The following is a 23702-nucleotide window of genomic DNA, read 5'->3' as shown; positions in this document are numbered from 1 at the left end:
TACCAAAACTAAAGCTTCTCATTAAAAATGCATTTTCCAATGCAAATCGTGCACGCTTTTCAAACAGAAAACGCGCACGCAAATAATGGCAGCTCTACCACCTTGACGCTGCAATTTCTCACTCCCCTTTTCCACAACAGGAGTAGACTTTGCAGGTCCATTCCAAATAAAAGCATCGTTTCTGAGGTCGACCACTATCATAAAAGGGTACGTGGCTGTATTCGTCTGTTTTTCCACAAAAGTACACCTCGAGCTATGCTCAGACCTTACCACCGCAGCCTTTCACGCAGCATTCGCCCGATTCGTTGGCAGACGAGGTTATCCCTCAAAAATGATGAGCGACAATGGTAAAACGTTCATTGGCGCTCAGCGCGCACTCGAACGCGTATATTCCACCCAGTGCCCCTCATATGGGCGGCTTGTGGGAATCCGCAGTAAAAAGTTTTAAAACCCACTTCAAAAAAACCGCTGCATCCCACAAGTTATATTCGAAGAATTCACGACGCTGTTGGTGCGTATTGAAGCAGTTCTCAATTCGAGGCCTCTAACCTCACTATCCCAGGACCCAGCTGACTTCACAGCGCTCACTCCGGGTCACTTCCTTCGAGGTGCACCGCTATTAGCCATTCCTGAGCCAAACGCGGAAGACCTCTCCTGGATAAATCGATGGGAAAAACTTAAATCGCTTCATCACCAATTCAGTCGACGCTGGAAAGTGGATTATTTGAAGGACCTTCAGAAGCGCTATAAATGGCAAACGCCACAGCGAAATCCTCAACCAGGTGACCTCGTCGTAATTAAAGAAGATTCGCTCCCACCCACCGAGTGGCGTCTGGGACGAATCGAGAACGTTCGCCTCGGACCTGACAACCATGTTCGGGTTGTAGAGGTTCCACCCAAAATGGGCTTGTTGTGCGCCCCTTAGTTAAACTGTGCTTTCTTCCAATGGAGCACTCTTCAAGCACAGCGCTCTAACTTATATATATTTCCTTGTATAATTAACTTTCCTTGTAGAACTAACTTTCCGCTTACCATCCGCTGTATCCAACTACTTCTCGTTTCTCTCTCTGTTCTTTACTTTTAGGACGACGCATAATGGCATCGAGACCGGCATGCCCACTGGCTCCCACGGAAGAGACCGACAACTGCCTTCAGTGTCGGCTCTGCCACCGCTACCACGCGCTGCGGACCTGCCCGGCCTTTAAGGCGATGCGGCCACCGCAGCGTGCTACAGTGGCCAGGGCACAGGGATACTGCTTCAATTGTCTGGCACTCTCGCACACCACGGGGGAATGCGACTCCCGAGGGCCGTGCAAAATTTGTGGCCTGGCACATCACACCCTCCTGCTCGAAGGACCGAAAGGTCGACGTGGGCAGCGCAAAGCTCCTCCACGGAAAACCCCCCAAGCATCCCGCAGGCCGAAACCCAAGACGAAGAAGGAAAAAGAGAGGACACCGACCTGCGCCTGCAGAGCCCAAAAGGCGCATCCCGCAAATAAAACAGCGGCAACCCCCAAACTTGCGAAGACGGCCAAGCGCACGATCGGGCGCACCCCTCAAGGCCTACAAACGGCGCAATGCCAACGGCGCAATACGACTCGCGCCTTAGATACGACCATCCGCGCCCTGCAGGAACTGCAGAAGGTGCTTACTAACACCTCCCTGCAGGGCGGGCAGGATGTTTAAGCCGCCTACATTTCAAAATTAAACGGCGGCACGCGGCGAATTTGAAGGCGCCAACACAGACGAGCGGCCGTCACCATCAACCAATGTGCGAATCGGCTAGTGAAGTACTATCACTCGGCAACCGCGGACGCGCTCCTTTTGTGTATTTATTTAAAATACGTATACATATTACTACTTTGAATTTGTGAATATTTAAAGTCAAGAGCTAAAGTTTTTAATGAGTTAATTACTTAATTATTAAATAATAAAAAAGGTGAACTTATAACGTTTTTGAAAAGATAAAACCTAAATAAACATCTTTTCCAAACAATAGTGCAGTGTAGCGAAGAGAGGCCAGTTTACGCATGGTCCTTCGCAGCCATCTTTGGCCCGCCCTAAAAGAAAATTTTGAACTCGTGAATTCGCAATCTTCTGTGTGTGATTTGTGGTGATCGTGCATTCCGCTTCCATGTGGATGTGTGCGTTTTTGGTCACACGATTTTTGCAGGGATGTTAATTCAGCTGATTTAATGTCTGTCAAGGGCAAAGCAACTGCGAATGGTGATGGTCAAGTTCATCCGCTTTCATGTTTGGTTTTGCTGCGCAGAGTTTATTGAACCGTAAACTGCATCAAAATATTTTTAACACAAGATGCGCCTTTCTGTCAAAACTGATGTTTGAGTCGAAGGGTTCGTTATAAATGGCCTCATTTTTAACATAATTTTGCCAACTCAATGTCGGTTTTCTCTTCCTTTCCTTCAAATTTCGGCAACTATAGAAGAAATCCCTTCTGATCTTATTTATTTGTTTATCCGTTCCCATAGACGATTTTTTCTATGCAAAGCAGCTTTCTTTGTCAAGAGTGATTCTAGGTAGAATTGCTAGGCCGGTGTTATTGCTGCCCAACAACTGCGATTATATTCTTAAGGCCTATTTGCGCAACTTTTTCATTCAGAGTTAATTATAAAATTTGTCAAAATTTTATAGATTTAGCCCCTTATGAGAAACTTTTTCTGAGTTGAAAAGATAAGTTGCCGTACTGCAAGTGGGCCTAAGGTAGTTAAAGGCTGTAAGGAGACACTACAGTCAGCAGCGAGTTCCGCAACAATCACACTTGTCTGGGTTCTTTGTCACAGGAATATTGAAGAGAAAGCGAATAAATGCAAATGCTTGCTGGAGTTATCATCTTTCATCACAGTGAGCATCACAATAGAGTGTCGTCTTTCCTGACCCCGCTTTTGTTTCTAATATCTCGGAAAGGTCTTTTCAAGTCGATGGTATTGTTTAACGATATTTGGCAAAATTGTATAAGCATGGCACGGAACTTCCGATACTTGGGTCCCGTTCTTCTGAATAGACGCCACAACAACCAACCAACACCTTTTCCGCATAGTTCGCTGGATAGATCTTTGTATGCAATATTATTCAAACTCACGCCCCGGCAGTGAAGGGGATTGTTTTATTTATTAATCTCACGGTAGTTGGAACGAATTGTTTTTTATCAACTATATGCTTAAAAAGCCCGGAAGATTTGCTCGAGGTACTAAAATGCATACTACCAAAATCTTCTTAAGTCGTTCAAACGATAGTAGCTGGGGGTAATGCATCAGAAATACAGTGCTGTAAGAGCGGGATGTCTGCTTAGAGATCGACTGAAGGTGATATAAACTGAAAGCAAAAAAAATGTAGCCACTCTCTTACTTCTGTGACAAATTTCAGCTGGGTTGGGAGCCGACTCACATAATGAGTTTAATAAATATCACTCAACGCACATTTCAGATGCTATATATTTCATTGGTAACTTTGTACGGGAGTATACGCGTGCAACCAAATGGCTATGTTTCTGTTTTCGATGCTCCTAATCAAGACGACATCCAGAGTGCTTACATTATGGAGGGAACACTTCTCTGCTCTCCTAAATGGAGGCAGCGATTCACCGCGCAGAGATGATGATGATGGGATATATGTCCCCACGCTCGATTATGACGAAGTTGGAATAGCAATAACCAGATTGAAAAACAACAAGGCCGTGGGCGCTGATGGATTGCATGCGGAGCTATTCAAGTATGGCGGCGAGGAGTTGGTAAGGCGCATGCAGCAGCTTCTTAGCAAAATATGGGCGTACGAGTGCATGCCCGACGATTGGAATCTAAGTGTTCTTTGCCCAGTCTCCAAGAAGGAGGATACTGCAAAATGCACCAACTATAGTGGAATCAGCCTTCTTAATATCGCATATAAGGTCCTTTCAAGTGTATTGTGCGAAATATTGAAGCCCACCGTGAACCGGCTGATTGGACCTTATCAGTACGGCTTCAGACCTGGTAAATCTACCATCGACCAGATTTTCACAATGGTCCAAATCTTGGAAAAATCCCGTGAAAAGAGAATCGACACACATCACCTCTTCGTCGACTTTAAAGCATGAAAAGGAGCTGCCTATATTCCGCTATGTCTGAATTTGGTTTCCCCCCAAAACTTATACGGCTGTGCAAAATGACGTTGAGCAACACCATCAGCTCAGTTAGAATTGGGAAGGACCTCTCCCAGCCGTTCGAAGCTAAACGAGGTTTCAGACAGGGTGACCCCCTATCGTGCGATTTCTTTAATTTGATGTTGGAGAAAATTATACTAGCTGCAGAACTTAACCGCACTGGAACAATATTCTATAAAAGCGTGCATTTACTGGCATATGCTAATGCCATTGATATCATCGGCCTAAACACCCGCGCTGTTAGTAATGCTTACTCCAAACTGGAAAAAGAAGCGGTAAAGATGGGTTTGGTGGTGAATGAAGACAAAACGAAATACCTGCTGTCATCGAGCAAAGAGTCAGCGCATACGCGCCTTGGCAACCACGCTACTGTTGGCAGCCATAATTTCGAAATAGTAAAAGACTTCGTTTATTTGGGAACCAGCATCAACACTAGCAACAACATCAGTACTGAAATCCAGCGAAGAATCAATCTTGCCAATAAATGATACTTTGGACTAGGTAGGCAATTGAAAAGTAAAGTCCTCTCTCGGCGAACGAAAATCATACTCTACGAGTCACTTATCGTACCCGTCCTGCTATATGGGGCAGAAGCATGGACTATAAAAACAGCAGATGAAGCGGCTTTGGGAGTGTTCGAGAGAAAAGTTCTTCGAAAGATTTATGGCGACCTAAACGCAGACATCAACATAGTCTAGCGAATTAAAACGCAGTGGCTGCGCTGGCTAGGCCATGTTTTGCGAATGAAAGATGATGCTCCGGCCAAGAAAGTGTTTCTATCGGAACCCGCCTATGAAAGCAGAGGTAGAGGGCGGCCACACTCCGTTGGAAGGACCAGGTGGAAAACGATTTAAACTCCCTTGGTGTGACCAATTGGTGCCGGTTGGCGGAGCGAAGGAGCGACTGGCGCGCCTTGTTGGACGGCCATAATCGTTTAGACGGTTAAGCGCCAATTAAGTAAGTAAGTAATCCAGACGTCGGCAAATAGTGGCACAATTGTGCACACTCAGTTCACACGTATTCTTATTCTCTTTACTTTAGTAGTCGCTGAGCATTTGGCGCAACAACATCGATTGTGTGCGTCGCTCGCAATTTTGACGAATGTTGTTAGCAAGCAACAAGCAAAGATTGTTTGTTAGTTTCTTTCAATGCGCACAAGGAAAAATATTTTATTTTGACCAACCCTTTTGCGCAAATTCAATGTATTTTATTGTATAAACCTTTTGCTTGCCATTGTGCGCATTAAAAAAATAATAACAAACGATCTTGTCTTGTTGCTTGCTAATAAGCAAATGAACAATACAAAACGATTCATTAAGTGATATTCGCGATCATCGCGCTCTCACTAACACATCTGCATTTTCATTTTGCCGACGTCTGTCCTAATCACAGCCAGCATTTTTTGAAAATTTTGATCAAAAAATATGTAAATATCATTCCACAAGATGATTAAAAACGTTCAAATTTAAAAGCATTTACTGTTCGAAAATTAACGTATTGTCGGGAGAAAAATGTACCATAAATGTGATTATTCTTGAATAATCATTTATGATTCCTATTTCGAAACGCTTTTTATTCATATTTAATATCATTGTAAAATTGAGTTTTAATAGTTTTAGAATAATACTAGCAGGCCCGGCAGACGTTGTTCTGCCCTAAATTTGGCCTATCTGCATACATTTTAATAAGCTTTTTCCGTCCAACTCTGCCCTACCCCTCTACACTTTTTCCTAATCTTTTTATTCACTCCTCCCTCCGTCTTTTTCGCTTCATCTCCATCTTCGTCTCATTCTATCTCTTTCTCAGTCTCCTCTCTCTTCTCTTCTCTCAAATTTTTCTCCTTCTTCTTCATCTCTTATTGCCAGTCCCAGAGGGTGGTATGTATTTTGTTCCAGTCCCATTCCGGGTCTCAGTCCCAGTCCCATTCCGAGTCTCAGTCTCAGTCCCAGTCCTAGTTCTAATCCCAGTTCCAGTCCGTCTCTGGTATACTTACCGGAAAAAAGCATCGTAAATACTAATATAGGCAAATTTATATACGAAATTTCAGTCAAATCGAATAGGACGAATGTAAATAGGTATGTGGGTATTATTAATTCTTGTCTTTATTTCGGCTTCGCATGCATATTTATCAGTTTTGTCAGGTTGATGCGACTAAATCGAATATCACAATGAACTTTAGAGCTCTCAGCAACAGCATTCATTTGATATCCATAATACACACACATTCTAGGGGTATCCGGGTCCATGTTTTGGCCTATATCTCGGGACCCTAGTCACTCAGCGGTGTAAAACTTACTCTGTATTATAGCACACATCAATAGCTTCAATTTGATACCCATAATATAAAAACACATTCTAGGTGTATCCGGGTCCATGTTTTGGTCTATATCTCGAGACCGTAGTCACCCAGCGGTATAAAACTTACTCTGTACTAAAGCATACATCAACAACTTCAATTTGATACCAATAATGTAAAAACACATTCTAGGTGTATCCGGGTCCATGTTTTGGCCTATATCTCGAGACCGTAGTCACCCAGCGGTGTAAAACTTACTCTGTACTAAAGCTTACATCAACAGCTTCAATTTGATACCCATAATGTAAAAACACATCCTAGTGTTACCCTGACCCACGTTTTGGAATATATCTCGAGACCCTAGTCACCCACTGGTATGAAAATTATCCTCTACTAAATCACTCATCAACAGCTTTCATTTGTTATCCATATTGTATAAACACATTATAGGGGTACCCGGGTCCACGTTTTGGCCTATATCTCGAGACCCTAGTCACCCAGGGGTATGAAAATTATCCTGTACTATAGCACGCATCAACAGCTTTCATCTGATATCCATATTGTATAAACACATTCTAGGGGTACCCGGGTCCACGTTTTGGGCTATATCTCGAGATCCTAGCCTCCACGGGTCCACGTTTTGGCCTATATCTCGAGACCCTAGTCACCCAGGGGTATGAAAATTATCCTGTACTATAGCACCCATCAACAGCTTTCATTTGATATCCATATTGTATAAACACATTCTAGGGGTACCCGGGTCCACGTTTTGGCCTATATCTCGAGACCCTAGTCACCCAGGGGTATGAAAATTATCCTTTACTATAGCACACATCAACAGCTTTCATTTGATGTCCATATTGTATAAACACATTCTAGGGATACCCGGGTCCACGTTTTGATCTCAAGACCCTAGGCCCGTAGCGAAAAAAAGGTAGACGCTGGCCGATTCTCAGACCTACCCAATATGCTCACAAAATTTCATGAGAATCGGTTTAGCCATTTCGGAGGAGTTAAGCCTCTAAAACCGTGACAGAATAATTTTATATATTAGATTTGACTGCTTTTCACAGTCTTTTTCTGATCATATTCGTGAATATATTTCAATCGGTTTGGTTGAGATTTTTGAATTATTCATATCTCATTCAAAATAGGATACTACATAATAATCTTATTTCATCAGGAGAAGAAAGCATGCGAAAGTGAGCTATTCGAACCACAGCTAACTCGCAAACAAACTTGGCCGATATACACCTGCGACTACAACATCCAACATCAGCATTATCGTCTACATGTTAAAATACGGATACGATACGGGATGTTGCAGCCGTATCCAGGTATGTCAAGATAGTTTCACTTACCTGGTGTTGAAATAGCTCACAGCCTATGTATTGTCCAATCATTATGTATTTTCTGGGAAGCTGATAAATGATAATAAAATGTTTATATATTTTTTCTTAGCCTCATGATTGAAAAAATATGTGTGTGTGAAAAAAAATAGATTTTTAATGAAAATTAAAATTTCAACAAGTATAAAATTCATTATTCAGTCAATAAATGTAAAAAGTGATCGAAAAATGCTTTTTAGTTTTTCATCATCAAAAGTATTCATATATGATTATTTCTTTTGTTCAATTGTTTGATAACTCATTATTTAGTCAGAAAGAGTAATCAAATTGTATTGATATGTATGTAGGGAAATTCAAAATTGAATCACCTAAATGCTGAGTGGGCAGGAAGAGTCCTCTCACTGATCTCAAGACTGATCGGAGTATAAGGCTTAATGCAAGTAGTGGCTTCCTCATTTGATGAGCACCAATTTAATTTGGCCCATATATAGACATGTAAGTAAGTATTTGTTTAATGAGTGGTTAAGCAATGGCTTGCGCTACCAGCGCTGATATGTTTTGGGGCCACAAAGACCAGTCGATCGTTGCTATTTGACTTATACAGTTGTGAATCTTATTGTACAGTGGGGTTTTATGTCTAAGTTCTCACATGCATATTTAGTACAAACCTACATGCCTACTATACCTACATTCTTGTGTTTTGAATACAAATTTGTTTTTGTGATTTTTAAATAGTGGAATTGAAAGTGAATCAATAAAAAAGAAAAACAGAAAATGTTAATTCCTAAACGCATTAATTCTGATTTGGAAAAAGAACGCAAAAATGCCACATTCGATGTAGAAGAATTTTCCAATTGGATATACGGCGATGCAAATTTGTTACAATTGAAGCGTCTGGTGGGTAAGTACCTAGCATAGTGCAAGGCAAAGTAAGTTGAGTTGAATAAACTTTATTTAATTATTGCACAATTCACACATTCAAGTATATACATATGTAGTAGGTACAGACGAAACAAAATGATAGTGCATTCAGATTGAGCCGCGCACTGCAGAAATTTATAAGCTGAATTTCTTTCATGAGTCCAGTTTCTGTAACATTTTGTCTCGCTTTGTTATTTTTAGCGGATTGTCGCTATCCTTTTACAAAAAAAAAGCTGGGATAGCAACCTAATTTTAGCGTTAGTCTGTAAAAATTAATCAATTCTAAGACTTATTCGGAATTTTTAGAAATGCTCGAGGCATCCCATTATAGACCCAGCTAGAACTATGCACCAAATGTGTGAAGTTTCTTATTTTATTGGAATTAAATTGGGTAACAGGAAATAATTTTGGTCTGAAGGAACTCCTCAAGCCATTGAGTTAAATCGAATCCTGTTTTTCCATATCTTATCTTATATCCAACGAATCTCAAAGATGTTTTTTAAATATTTGGTAAATTCGAGAAAATTTTGCGAAATTTCGAACTTTCTATTTGGAGCTCTCTAAACTTTTTTGAGTGAGCAGTTTTGTACCTCAATCAAAAATTTACTCGCATTGATTTGACAAAATTTTCTTCTTGAAGGAAGTTTAAATTTTGTTCCATAAAAAATAAAAGGTTTGAATACCCTTCGTAGACAGGGAGACCTATAACTTGTACCTTTCTGGACTAAAATTGATTGGGCAACAAAACTGGATACTTATAAAAATTCAGAGAACTCCCAATGAAAAGTTCAACATTTTCGAAGAATTTTTTTAATACAATATCGAAAAAAGAGCACAGTTGTAGAAATTTGATAAAAATTGCCACTGCTATTTTTCTGCTCGCTGCTGTAGATACCCTATTGTTGCATTCCAATGAAGCACGATCCAGATACGGATAGAAATTGAACATGAAAATACAACAATAAAGTGATCCATATTTATCAATTTGTTGTTGCATTTGCATGTTAAATTTTTATCATTTTTTAAATTATTATTGGCCTTTAATCTTTAAAATTTATTAAACTATTTTATGAGCTCGAGGCCTTATCCAAGTAAAAACGCAGTAACTATAAATTATTTTTATTTGTATTTTTATTTTCTATTATAAAATAGTTTAATAAATTTAAAATTTTTATCGGTATCTGTCTCAGTTAATTGGAACGTGAGGTATGTTATTACAAATTTTGTGCGCGATAACATCCGAAGAGATTTTAAGCCGAGCTTCTATTCCGATAGGAGTCGTGCTCCTTTTAATTTTTCCTACAAAATGGCAGGACGGTACCTACATGTTTTACGCCGTGTCCGAACGGCATCTGCAAGGCGGATGAGTTTTCACTGAGAAGCTTTTCATAGCAGAAATAAACTCGAAGTCACTGCCGAGGGACGACACCGGAACTTGAACCCATAATCTTCGGTGTGGCAGGCTGAGGACGCTACCACTACACCATGGAGGGCGCTGCTTCTTGCATTAATTAATGTAAATGTTTTTATTAGTGATGTTGCGAATATTCGTATTCGCAAACTAATTAATTAATTTTAACATACACATCCGCATTCACAAGAAATCTAGGAAAAGCTTCTGCGCATGTGCTTAATGTGCAAAACCTGGTAAAAAAGAGGAAGTTATAATATGAGTCCCAACTAATGTAAATTCTAAATATCTGTACTTGTATCAGGTGCAATGTTTAAAAGTGAGTAATACACTCACGAGGATCCCTCAAGTAGAAACAATTTAATTATCGGTTAAAGTTCGGGTATTTTCACAAAATCCGAACCATTATGGCCAAATTCGGAGAAAAAGCTGTCTATTAATTGAATTAAACAAGAAGAGATTATACTCCTAAGAAATAACAAGGGTAAGGAAATTATGCATGTATGTACATTAGACTGGGCCGAAAAAAGTTAAAAAATTCATTATATAAATTTAAGCCAATTATGTTTTGTTTAACGAAACTAGGAAGAGACGACTGCAGACAACAAACGGGTATTAAAAGAAAATATAGTGCTTAATATGTATATAAAAAAGTGCTATTTTAAAATATATTCAAATCAGATTTAAATTTAAGAGCATGTCTTAACACTTATTTTGTACCTAAAAAAGTATAATCCGTTAAACTTGCCTATGGCTTAGTAACCAACTTTTGGGAAATTCGAAATATGTCCATTCTGTCTATTTAGTTTAGCTATTGCAAAATACACGTTTTAAGAAAATTGCATTTAAACAGTTCCAATGATATACTTGGACATTTTGAAAAAAAAAAAGAAAATCACATATAGAGACCATGGGCTTTTGGTAAATTGTATCCAAATTTTTCTCCAATCTGACTATGGATTTCTGAAACAGTCAAACAGCATGCCAATACTTTTGCAATTGCTTCACCATTTAAAAACTTCTAGTCAGATTTGCCTATTAGATTGGACCGAAAAAAGTTTTAAAATCACTCTGTTGAGAGGGTTTCCGTAATTTTTTTTATTATTATTATTGTTTTTTTTATTGTAACTTGGTTATTTGACATCAGATTTATAGAATCGATACGTCATCATCTTGATCTTACAAAGCTGCATATTTGCTTTTAATGCTCGAGCTGGGGAGATGTTTTCACAATGTTGGGTCAATAAATTTAAAAAATCGGAACTGAATTACAATAAATAAACAATTCGGCTGTTTTTCGATGGATCGAAAATTCCGGAATGCACTCAACAAAAGCTTAAAATTTAGAGGTAGACTTTCGCAATTTAGTTTTTGTGTGGAGACCGACCCAGTCTACTGCGTATTAAGCATGAAATATATTTGAAATATGGACTTAAAAAAAGTATAATTATACAGAGCAAATTTTTTTCTTATGTAGAGTGAGACATTCTAAAGGCAAATACTATTTTAATTGCAAATATCTTGCTTTAATTAGGAAACGCTACGTTGAACCATCATAGAAGTTTTTAACATGTCAATGAAAAAAATATTATATTATTTTATTTTGTTGTTGTTTGTAGCTTTTGTATGTTTTTTTACTTTCTTGTAGCTGAGGTTGCTTTGGCCATGCTTTGGCTTCTGTTCGAATAATTTAACAACAAATCTTTCTGTAAACAGCCCCACCCAGCAAACAATTTCATAAAGAATTTGGTCCAATCAACATATCAAAAAGTTTTTTCGCTGACAAATTGTCAATAAGTCAAACGCTCTTGATAATTTAATTTATATGATTTTATTATATTTATTAGACCTCCAAAAAGACCCCGAGGGAGTCCCCAAAAAGAACTCGGAATGACCCCCAAATGACCCCGAGGTAGTCCCCAAAACCATCACAGAATGTCCCCCAAATGACCCCGAGAGAGCCCCAAAACAAGTCGCGGAATTACCCCAAATTGACCTCGAGAGAGTCCCCAGAAAGATCCCGGAAGGACCCCTAAATGACCCCGGTAGGACCCGGTGGAGTCCCAAAAACCATCCAGGAATGACCCCGAGTGAGTCTCCAAAGCCATGCCGAAATGACCCCGAAAAAACCCCGCGGATTGTTTTTCCTATTCCCATTTCGGGGTTGGCAGCATAAAATGAGACATATCGCTACAATTGCTCATGCGTAGCACGTTCTACTTTTGATTTCCCTGAAAAAAAAACATTTTAAAATATTTGTTACAAAAAATAATGAACAATATTTAATTCTTACGTTTATTCCATTTCGTGATTGTTGTACTAAACAGCTGATTTCAGTTTACTTTATTTAAGTCACCACAGTATGGTGAAAAGCACAGGTCGTAGAGCTTTTTAGAGTTGTCAAGTTATGCACAGAATAGAAATATTTGTGAACTTGATACAAATTTTGGTTTGCAGAGGAATAACAGAATTCTTGTGTTTGGCAGAGGAATTTAACAGAATTCTTGTGTTTCAGGAAGGGAGGAGCAAACGTGCTGTTGCATGTTACAACCTGCGCCTCAGCTTGCCCTGAACAGAACAGAGTAAAGTAATTACAGAGAATTTTCTACCACACCCACACCCCCTTCCCCCCATTGCCAAACACCAACACAACCACACACACCTAATTTAATATTGCTTTCGAGTTTAAAGTAACTTCCGATTTACTAACCTCGAAATTTGAACTTAGTATTGCCCTAACTTACATATAACGAGTTTATCTTAATTTTTGTAGTTGACTTCTAATTGATAATTAGTTATGAACAAATTTTAGAGATGCTACTTTTTCCTAGACCTTGAACCATCTCTTGGGTGACATCGCTAGATGGAAGCACGAAATCTTATCTTATATATAAAATAACATGTCACAATGTTTGGTGAGTGGAGGGTTTCTGAGGGGGCCCGCGGCTTAGAGGTACTAAGACATTTTTTTTTTAATTCAGGAGTGTCTTTAGTTGTTCCATGTGCAATTTTTAAGCCGAATTTCAAAAGCAACGAATATCTGCATTTCGTTTTAATATTATAGTGAAGTGTGAAAAATAAAAATCTATATACATATATGAAAAGAAAGGTTAAAATGTATGTTAGTTGGTCGCCGGTGTTTGAAGAGATGCGTCGGTCGATTTTGTTCAAGCTTTCACACAAGTGGCGTTTACCTCACCCGGTGGTTATTACATAGCTTTGATTGCGATCGACGTACAGGGTATAGAGATATAGGCCGAAAAATGGACCCGGATACCCCTAGAATGTGTGGGTAATATAGATATCAAATGAAAGCCGTTGCTGAGAGCGCTAAAGTAATTTTCATTGTGATATTCGATTTAGCCGCAGCAGCCTGGCAAAACTGATAAATATGCATGCGAATCCGAAACAAGGACATGAATTAATAATACCCAAATACCTATTTACATACGTCCAATGCGATTTGCCTGAAATTTGGTATATAAATTTGCCTATATTAATATTTACGACCCTTTTTTCCGGGAAGTAGACCGGAAACGGACTGGGACTGAGACTCGGAGTGGGACTGGGACTGGGACTAGAACAAAATACCTATCACCCTCTCGGACAGGCAATAAGGGATGAAGAAGAATGGGAAGAACTTGAGAGAAGAGAAAAGAGAGAAGGAGGAGACTGAGAAAGAGACGAAGATGGAGAAAGATGAAGGGAAAAAGACCGAGAGAGGAGTGAATAAAAGGATTAGGAAAAAGTGAAGAGGGGGAGGGTAGAGTTAGACGGAAAAGGATTATTAAAATGTATGCATATAGGCCAAATTTAGCGCAGAACAATGTCTGCCGGGTCTGCTAGTATAATATAAAAGTGAAGTTTTTATAGCTAATAAGCTCCAATGTGTGTTCGATGTGTAAACCTTGTATTAGAGCTGTATTAAGTTTTAATATCACAGTACAACAGCAAAATTGTGTATGGTGCGAGATTTTTATTTGAGAAGCTTTTCTTTCTGGAAAGGGGACCAGGGCCTGACCCATTGTGATAAATCATATTTATTGTGCGATTTGTTGGAAATTTAGTACAAACTTTTCTATCCGGTAAGTGGACCATGGATCCACCTCTTGTAAAAATTCTTGTTCATGTTGTGATTTGCTTAAGATGTGGTACAGGGGTACCCCTTTATCTAATCTTATTCTGGTGCCATTATAAGAAAAATGGAAGATAGAGCAGTAGACAACCGGATAGATAGTGAAAAGGGGAAGCGATGCTAAATTTACAAAGGTAGGCAAACCAATTTTCGGGTAAAACAAAGTCTGCGGGGTATTCTATTTTTAATTTAAACGTTTAGTTGGCAGTTAAAATGGCGTAGAAGTTTTCTCATTTTGGAAAAAAATATTGCTAGTTAAATGGAGTTTCTTATAAAAACAAGTTGTTAGCTAACAATTACACCGGCACAAAAAGAAACAAAATTGTGTTTACATGGTGTAATTGAAAGTTAGACATTCAAAATGTTTCTCAACTATGCTATTTTAAATCTCGGAAGCTTTCATTTAAAGAGAAAATTATTTCAACGCGAGTTAAACCCTTAATTTTCAAATTGAACCACTGACACGTGAAGCCAAAAGTAAAACCAATATAGGTTGCTTATTTCCTATTTCATCCTTATAAATTCCGAGCTCGAATCCAAATACGTACTCCGCATTCTTATTCAGAACATCTAAATACTCTAGAAATTACATCAATCAACATAATCGTAGTTATTTTACTTATGACATTTATGCAAATATCTCGAGAATATGAAAGTATATTGTCAAATCTGTTTGAAAATTTGGTTTTTTTGTGTACCAGTGTTATCAAGAGTTAATCTCTCTTATATCTGTTTTCTATTTATAGAGGAGGAACTCTACAAAGATTTAGAGGATCCCATAGAATTGGATTACTTATCCTACGAAGATGTATACAATCGTGGCGTTAAACATTCCGTCGTTGCAGCTGAGAAATTAAGAGCATTACAGGAGCGCTTATATCCCGGTGGAACGGAGATTTATCCGTAAGTTCAAGAATAGATCATGAGCTGACTTTGAAAGTTATACATCGATCGTGCACGAAAATTATGGAAGCTATCACTATAAAGCAGTAAGCCTTGGTATAGCTGATGCATAGTAAATAAAAGCACTGCCAATGTTACCACAGACAATTTTAAGATAGAGATGTTGCAGGGACGAAAAATAGTGTGAAGCAAGCTTCACAAAATTCTGGTAGGTCACATTCACCACTTACCAGAGCAGAATTTGTTAAACTACCACTGTCTGTATTTATTATTTAACAATCATTTGTACACTTTTAATTCAGCTAATCTGTTCAGAATTTTCATTTTTACTCTCTAAAACTCCAATCGGTGTATTTTGTGTGCTTAAATTATGTTAAAAATTGTGTAAAAGTTTTTGGTGTGGTGGAAGTGACCTACTAGAATTTGGTGAAGCTCCGCTGCTTTCCACTGAAGTTCGCGCATGCAACATGTTATTCTTTCAAAAATCTTTGATGTTACTAAGCTTTCGGTAGCGCGCCTTTAAGTATTCCACGCAATTAGGATTAACAGCATATAGAATTAGTATGTGCCTAATGCTGTATAAAGGAATAGGAAAAAAAGGCAACTCTTAGAGACCAATTGCAAAGCGAGCAGCGGGGCATTGATATGGCTGAGTAGATAAAGGCATCTGCCTTTAATCTAACATAACTAGTAGAATATATGAATGTTGGCGATTTGAAGTTCAATACTCAGCTCCCGAGAAGCTAGCTGATGAAGAAGTGAAATTCAGAAACATTGCCGTTTTTTAATTTTGTAATTATACTCAGTTGAACAGGTATAAAGGAATCGAGATAGATATAGACTTCCATATATTAAAATCATCAGGATCGAAAAAAAATTTGATTGAGCCATGTCCGTCCGTCCGTTCGTCTGTCCTTTAACACGATAACATGAGTAAATTTTGAGGTATCTTGATGAAATTTGGTACGTAGGTTCCTGAGCACTAATCTCAGATCTCTATTTAAAATGAACGATATCGGACTATAAACACGCCCACTTTTTCGATATCAAAAATTTCGAAAAACCGAAAAAGTGCGATAATTCATTACCAAAGACGGATAAAGCGAAGAAACTCGGTAGGTGAGTTGAACCTATGACGCAGAATAGAAAATTAGTGAAATTTTAGACAGTGGGCGTGGCACCGCCCACTTTTAAAAGAAGGTGATTTAGAAGATTTGCAAGCTGTAATTTGGCAGTCGTTGAAAATATCATAATGAAAATTGGCAGGAACGTTACTCCTATTACTATATGTATGCTTAATAAAAATTAGCAAAATCGGAGAAGGACCCCGCCCCCTTTAAAAAAATTGTTTTTTTAAAGTCAAATTAAAAAAAAAAAGTTAATATCTTTACAGTATATAAGTAAATTATGTCAACATTCAACTCCAGTAATGATATGGTGCAACAAAATACAAAAATAAAAGAAAATTTCAAAATGTGTGTGGCTCCGCCCTTTTTCGTTTAATTTGTCTAGGATACTTTTAATGCCATAAGTCGAACAAAAATTTACCAATCCTTGTGAAATTTGGTAGGGGCTTAGATTCTGGGACAATAACTTAAAAAGGGCGAAATCGGTTGAAGCCACGCCCAGTTTTTATACACAGTCGACCGTCTGTCCTTCCGCTCGGCCGTTAACACGATAACTTGAGCAAAAATCGATATATCTTTACTAAACTCAGTTCACGCACTTATCTGAGCTCACTTTGTATTGGTATAAAAAATGGCCGAAATCCGACTGTGACCACGCCCACTTTTTCGATATCGAAAATTACGAAAAATGAAAAAAGTGCCATAATTCCATACCAAATACGAGAAAAGGGATGAAACATGGTAATTGGATTCGTTTATTGACGCAAAATATAACTTTAGAAAAAAACTTTGTAAAACGGGTGTGACACCTACCATATTAAGTAGAAGAAAATGAAAAAGTTCTGCAGGGCGAAATAAAAAACCCTTGAAATATTGGCAGGAATACTGTTCGTGGTGTTACATATATAAATAAATTAGCGGTATCCAACAGATGATGTTCTGGGTCACCCTGGTCCACATTTTGGTCGATATCTGGAAAACGCCTTCACATATACAACTACCACCACTCCCTTTTAAAACCCTCATTAATACCTTTCATTTGATACCCATATCGCACAAACATATTCTAGAGTCACCCCTGGTCCACCTTTATGGCGATATCTCGAAAAGGTGACCACCTATAGAACTAAGGCCCACTCCCTTTTAAAATACTCATTAACACCTTTCGTTTGATACCCATATTGTACAAACGCATTCTAGAGTCATCCCTGGTCCACCTTTATGACGATATCTCGAAAAGGCGACCACCTATACACCTATATCCCTTGTAAACCCCTTATCTATACCTTTAATTTAAAACCCATATTGTACAAACACATTCTTTATGGCGATATCTCGAAAAGGCGTCCACCTATTGAACTAAGGCCCACTCCCTTTTAAACTACTCATTAACCCCTTTCATGTGATACCCATATCGTACAAACAAATTCTAGGGTCAGGTCCAGCTTTATGGCGATATCTCGCAACGGCGTCCAGCTATGGAACTAAGGATCACTCCCTTTTAAAATACTCATTAACACCTTTCATTTGATACCCATATCGTACAAACAATTATAGAGTCAACCCTGATCCACGTTTATGGCGATATATCGAAAAGGCGTCCACATATAGAACAAAGGCCCACTCCCTTTTAAAATACTCATTAACCCCTTTCATTTGATACCCATATCGTACAAACAAATTCTAGTCAGCCTTGGTCCACCTTTATGGCGATATCCGTAAATGGCGTCCACCTATAGAATTATGGCCCACTCCCTCATAAAATACTCTTTAATGCCTTTCATTTCATACACATTTCAGGGTTACCCTCGGTTCATTTTCCTACATGGTTGTTTTCCCTTATGTTGCCACCATAGCTCTCAACTGAGTATGTATTGTTCGGTTACACCCGAACTTAAACTTCCTTACTCGTTTTTCTCTAATATCAATACCAAAAACAATTGTATAAAGCAATGTGAGCATGTGTCGCTAATGAAATACAGATACAAAAATAAATACTTGGCGCGATTTACTTCCAAGGAGATTGAGGCGTACTTATTTTTAATTTTAACTGAAAACGCTTTTTTCTTAATTTTGGTATTGCTTTGCCCGTGATTTGAACAGAGAACCTTTGGTGTGATAGGCTGAGCACGCTACCACCACACCACGGCGGTCGGTGCTCTAGAGTCGAGAGCACTCATCGGTATTCCTTCACTACAAATGTGTTCTACGCAATAGCACGCACGACAAGATCAGTACGAAACAAACCAACAAATGATTTATTTTATGTGCTGACGGTCATGCTCACTTGATGTTTTGTTTACTACTGATCTATTTGTGTTATTGCGATCCCATGCAATTTTTAATTTTCTTCTTTATTGTGAGTGGAACAATGATATTATCTTGCGTGGTTGATGGTTTACTTCTTCAAATTTAATCCATATTGACTTAAATAAATCACTTGAACGATTTTCTACTTTACCTTCATTCTTTAAAGTACTGAAATGGGTGGACCTATTTCCATGGCTCTTATGCCCGCCGGATCTCCGCTAGCAGTACACGTGTTAATGTTTTCGCGCGCACTTAAAGGTCAGGGAACACCTGAACAATATGAAAAATTCGGACGACGAGCCGAAAATTGGGAAATAATTGGAACGTATGCGCAAACAGAACTTGGACATGGCACATACCTGCGGGGACTGGAAACACGAGCAGATTACGATCGTACAACCGATGAGTTTGTGCTTAATACGCCAACTCTCACTTCATACAAATGGTGGCCCGGTGGATGTGAGTATTGAGATGCTCTAAAGTCAAGTATATACATGTAAACTTATGCGAGTCCTTTGCAGTGGGACAATCTGCCAACTATTGCATTGTAGTCGCGCAACTGTATATAGACGATCAGAAATTGGGTGTGCATTTATTTTTGCTGCAGGTTCGCGACGAAGAGACTCATGCGCCTCTACCGGGCATTGATATTGGTGATATAGGTAAGAAAATCGGTATGCTGGGAGTGAACAATGGTTACTTGGGCTTAAAAAATGTACGCATACCACGTATGAATATGCTGATGAAGAATGCTAAAGTTTTGCGCGATGGCACCTATGTTAAGAGTCCCGTATCACAGCTCACCTACTTTCCAATGGTTTATGTACGCTGCATGATTGTAGTGAATAATACCATTTTGCTTGCTGAAGCTGCGACCATAACAACACGTTACTCGGCGGTACGTCGTCAAAGTCCCATCAATCCGCAGTGAGTAGCACACTAAAATACAGTAATTCCTTAACCACTCTATTTTCCTTGTAGCTCACCGGAACCTCAAGTGTTGGATCATTTGACTCAACAAATGAAAGTTGCGCCCGAAATTGCTATTGTGATTGCATATCGTCTTGCTAGTGGTGAGTTGTATAAAATGTATGTACAAACTGCCGAAGCTGTAAATCGTGCTGACTATTCACGTTTGCCTGAGTTGCACGCGTTGGCTTGTACAATGAAAGCTTCCTGCACATACGACTCCGCATTCGGTATTGAACGTTTGCGACTCTCTTGCGGGGGACATGGATATTTAACTTCCGCAAATTTGGGTAATCTTTTTACATGGGCTACGGCAGCTTGCACGTATGAGGGTGAAAACTCGGTATTGTATTTGCAAGTGGGTAAGATTTTGCTGAAGGCTTGGACAGATATATTGGCCGGTAAGAAGCTCATGCCTACAATGCAATATCTAAGTGAGTGTGCGAATTGGAAAGAATTTCGGCAATGGACCGGCGATTGGGAATGTTTGGTACAGGCGCTGCAATATACTTCTACCAAGTAAGATCACGTTTTGTGTGTTTCATGGATCAGTGGATATAATTAAAACGTTTATTTATTTTGTTTTGCGGCGGCCACCGTGGTGTGATGGTAGCGTGCTCCGCCTACCACGTCGTATGCCCTGGGTTCGCACCCCGGGCAAAGCAACTTCAAAATTTTAGAAATAAGGTTTTTCAATTAGAAGAAAATTTTCCTAAGTGGGGTCGCCCCTCGGCAGTGTTTGGCAAGCGCTCCGGGTGTATTTCTGCCATGAAAAGCTCTCAGTGAAAACTCCTCTGCCTTGCAGATGCCGTTCGGAGTCGGCATAAAACATGTAGGTCCCGTCCGGCCAATTTGTAGGGAAAATCAAGAGGAGCACGACGCAAATTGGAAGAGAAGCTCGGCCTTAGATATCTTCGGAGGTTATCGCGCCTTACAATTATTTATTTTCTTATTTTGTTTTGTGGTTTTTTCCAGTAAGACTCGCATCGCTTATAATAGTTATAGTGCACGATTGGAGCGGGGATTAACACAACCGGAGGCGATTAATGCAACTGGCATAGAGCTAACTCAGGCTGCAGAGGTAATGGAGTATATTAAGGAAGTTCTGTAGAATTTTCTTCGCTCTCCCTTTCCATTTACTTTTCCCCATTCTTTTTTCCTTTCTCTTTCCTTTTCCCTTTCCCGTTCCTTTCCGACTCTTCTTCCCAATTTCTCTCCCTTTCTCTTTGCCTTTTGCTTTTCCCTTCCATTTCCCTTCCTCATCCTTACCGTTCCTTTTCCGTTTCATTTCCATTTCCTCATGCCTTTCTTTTACCTTTACCTTACCCTACCATTACCCTACCATTACCTTACTAACCACCCTACCACTTCAATTCTCTTCATCTTTTCATTTACTTTTCCCTTTCCCTCATATACAATTTTTCCATCCTTCCAGCTCCATGGTCGCGCTTTCGTTGGGTACACTTTCTTTAAAGAAGTTACTGGTCCTTGTGCAGCGAAACGTTCTCCATCACTTAATAAAGTACTAGAGGATTTACTCCAACTCTATCTCGTGCATACTGTACAGCGACATATGGCTGACATACTTAGGGTTTGTACTTGATGCTACTTTTCGCATCCAGGAAATATAGAAATTATATAACACATTTTTCTGATTGTTTCCATTACAGTTCATTTCCTTGACTGAGGATCATTTGACTTCATTGCAAACATCACTGGAAACAGTGCTCGCACAACTTCGACCCAATTTAGTCGCGATTTGCGATGGCTTTGATTTTCATGACAAGGTCCTGAGTTCTGTTTTAGGTTGTTATGATGGCAATGTTTACGAACGTATTTTCGAGGCCGCCAAAAAGAGTCCACTCAATCAGAAAATAGTGCCGGAAGCTTATGAGAAATATTTGAAGCCCTTCATGAGGTCGAATTTGTAGGAGGGTGAATCCAAGTGAACAATTAATGCTATCGGGGGTTGGGGCAATGGCATCATTCACTCAATTAATATTGTAAATGAATTTGTATTACTTCCTTTATATTAGGTCGGTTGAATGTTTGTCCGCTTTTCATGCAATCGATTTTTAAGTAACTTCTCATTGAGCTACAAACGTGAAACTTTACACATAGGTTAGAACACCGTGACAATGCAACAAAAGGAAAAAATCCGTTAGGTGGAGCACGGATCGAAATAATTAGATACGAATTTGAAAATTTTCAAACCAGCTTTTAAGTAGCTTCTCGATGAGCTAGAGACTTGAAATTTCAAACTTAATTCAGAGGTCGATGACAGCCAATGACACTTTACAAAAAGATTCGTTAGGGGGCGCACGGGCTGAGATATTTAGAAAAATCAAACGGAACGGAGGGAATTTTGGGATTGATTTTTATGTATGTTCTCATTGAGCTACAAGCGTAAAACTTAACAGATAGGTTATGACACCGAGAAAATGTAATAAAAGGAGAAAATAAAAATAAAATAAAAACATTTTAAGCATTTCCTTTATATAAATGGGCAAAAATCAGCGAAAAATGTCTCCTTATATAAAGACATATTTGATTTTTAAATTTTGACATAGAAATTGCAAAAATAACTATGACAAGTAAAAATATAAAGGTGGAGCGCACACATCGTTTATTTATAAACGGAATTAATCGACCGAACTGGTCACAAATTAAAAATAGCTGAGCTATATCCCTATACGGATAAGGGGGCTTATAATATATGTATTAATGAGGTATGCCTGCCCTAAAATTCCGTTCCTTAACTATTTTTCTGATGACGACTGCTTCAAACGTTTAGCGGGCTACGATATTAAGGATCACGATCTTAGGTCAGTTAGTTGCAACGTCCGGAAGATGTCAGGAGAAGACACCGTTGCCCGGCCGCTACGGTGGGTTTATGTCATCGTTAAAGCAAATGCCGATATCACCGTTAAACAGAAGGCACGATGGATGGGGAAAGGCCAGAAAAAGTTGTTTTTGTGGTGGAGAAGAAACGTCTCCGTTAAATACTGTCGTTCACGGTTGACAAGCGCAATTTATAGCTTCCGCAACCTAATTGTCAAGCTCACCTACACGAGGCGAATTCTATTACAAATATGCATGTATACACACATATTTAGCAGGCAAGGCTGTGGCGACCCCAAGTTTGTCATGGAACTAGGGGGTGGGGCGGGATGGTGTAGATGGTTCAATGTAATCATAGTAAATCGTACCCAAAATGGTCGGGCCAATACCTTGATGGTGCTTGTTGCTGGAACTTACCGGATTTATATCCAACAAGGGACAATCAACCTCGATAACACTATCCAAAACTTTCGAGGGTTGTCCTTATCGTTACAATAACAGCAACATTGTCTCGCCCCAAATCTGCGCCAAGGCTAGTTTTTCCAATATAGCTTTTACATGCGCTTACATGACATATCCCCTGGGACTATGTGCATCAAAGAAAGTACGCGCATGGACAATACAAAAAGTTGCTCACTAAAAATATAGCTAATGATTATTCCACTCGGCTCTAACACCTGCTCACTGGCAGCAAGTTTCGACCTGATGATGTAGCATTGGTAGCATAATTCACTCCCTGTGCTGATACTGAAAGCTTCCAGCGAGCCGGCAAAAATAATTGGTATCATGAGAAATGTAATGCTCACCCTGCTTACGGGTGCGGTAAATCGCGGTTTATCGGAGCGTAAGCGTCACGCGAAAATAGAAGACGAAGGCGTCTTTCTACAATTCAGAAAATAGTGAGTGCGAGAGGCTTTAGAGCTTCAACGAATTTGTTGACCTTATCAGTGCCGTTTCAGACGTGGTCAATCTGCTATCGACCAGATCTTTTACGATGCACCAGACCCTGAAGATGACTCACGATAAGAGAATCGATACCGACCATCTTGACAAACATAAGCTCGAGACAGTGAAAAACTTAATCTAACTGGGAATCAGTGTTAACAGCAAAAAAAATATCAGCTTAGAAACTAAATGGAGCATAACTCTTACCAACAAGTGCTACTTTGAACTGCGTACGAAATTCGAAAGTAAAGTCCACTCACGACGAACAAAAGTTAGTGGTGTTTTCGAGGGAAAAGTTCTCCAGAAGATTTATGGTCATATCCGTGATGCTAACGGCGA

At 39.2% G+C, this 23702-nt stretch overlaps 1 protein-coding gene across 1 annotated transcript; it reads left to right on the top strand.

Moving 5' to 3' along the window:
- Nucleotides 1-1801: 1801 nt before the first annotated feature.
- Nucleotides 1802-22056, top strand: LOC137245331 (acyl-coenzyme A oxidase 1-like). Its single transcript, XM_067775827.1, has 9 exons — nt 1802-1939; nt 8537-8702; nt 15015-15171; nt 18775-19067; nt 19130-19535; nt 19590-20096; nt 20553-20658; nt 21013-21168; nt 21248-22056. Exons 2-9 carry the CDS (start codon nt 8576-8578, stop codon nt 21506-21508), a joined length of 2013 nt encoding a protein of 670 aa, XP_067631928.1. The 5' UTR covers nt 1802-1939; nt 8537-8575; the 3' UTR covers nt 21509-22056.
- Nucleotides 22057-23702: the final 1646 nt, after the last annotated feature.

The sequence above is a fragment of the Eurosta solidaginis genome, chromosome 3 (assembly GCF_040869045.1).
Source record: "Eurosta solidaginis isolate ZX-2024a chromosome 3, ASM4086904v1, whole genome shotgun sequence".
Classification (NCBI taxonomy): domain Eukaryota; kingdom Metazoa; phylum Arthropoda; class Insecta; order Diptera; family Tephritidae; genus Eurosta; species Eurosta solidaginis.
The sequence above is the reverse complement of the archived record's forward strand: the minus strand, read 5'-3'. Positions and strand labels throughout refer to the sequence as shown.

What these genes read in the sequence shown, in the direction of transcription:
- LOC137245331 (XM_067775827.1), top strand. Translation starts at nt 8,576, where the DNA reads ATGTTAATTCCTAAACGCATTAATTCTGATTTGGAAAAAGAACGCAAA. An exon ending in ACAATTGAAGCGTCTGGTGG is followed by an intron (nt 8,703 to 15,014) that starts GTAAGTACCTAG and finishes TTCTATTTATAG; the next exon opens with AGGAGGAACTCTACAAAGAT. An exon ending in CTGCAATATACTTCTACCAA is followed by an intron (nt 20,097 to 20,552) that starts GTAAGATCACGT and finishes GGTTTTTTCCAG; the next exon opens with TAAGACTCGCATCGCTTATA.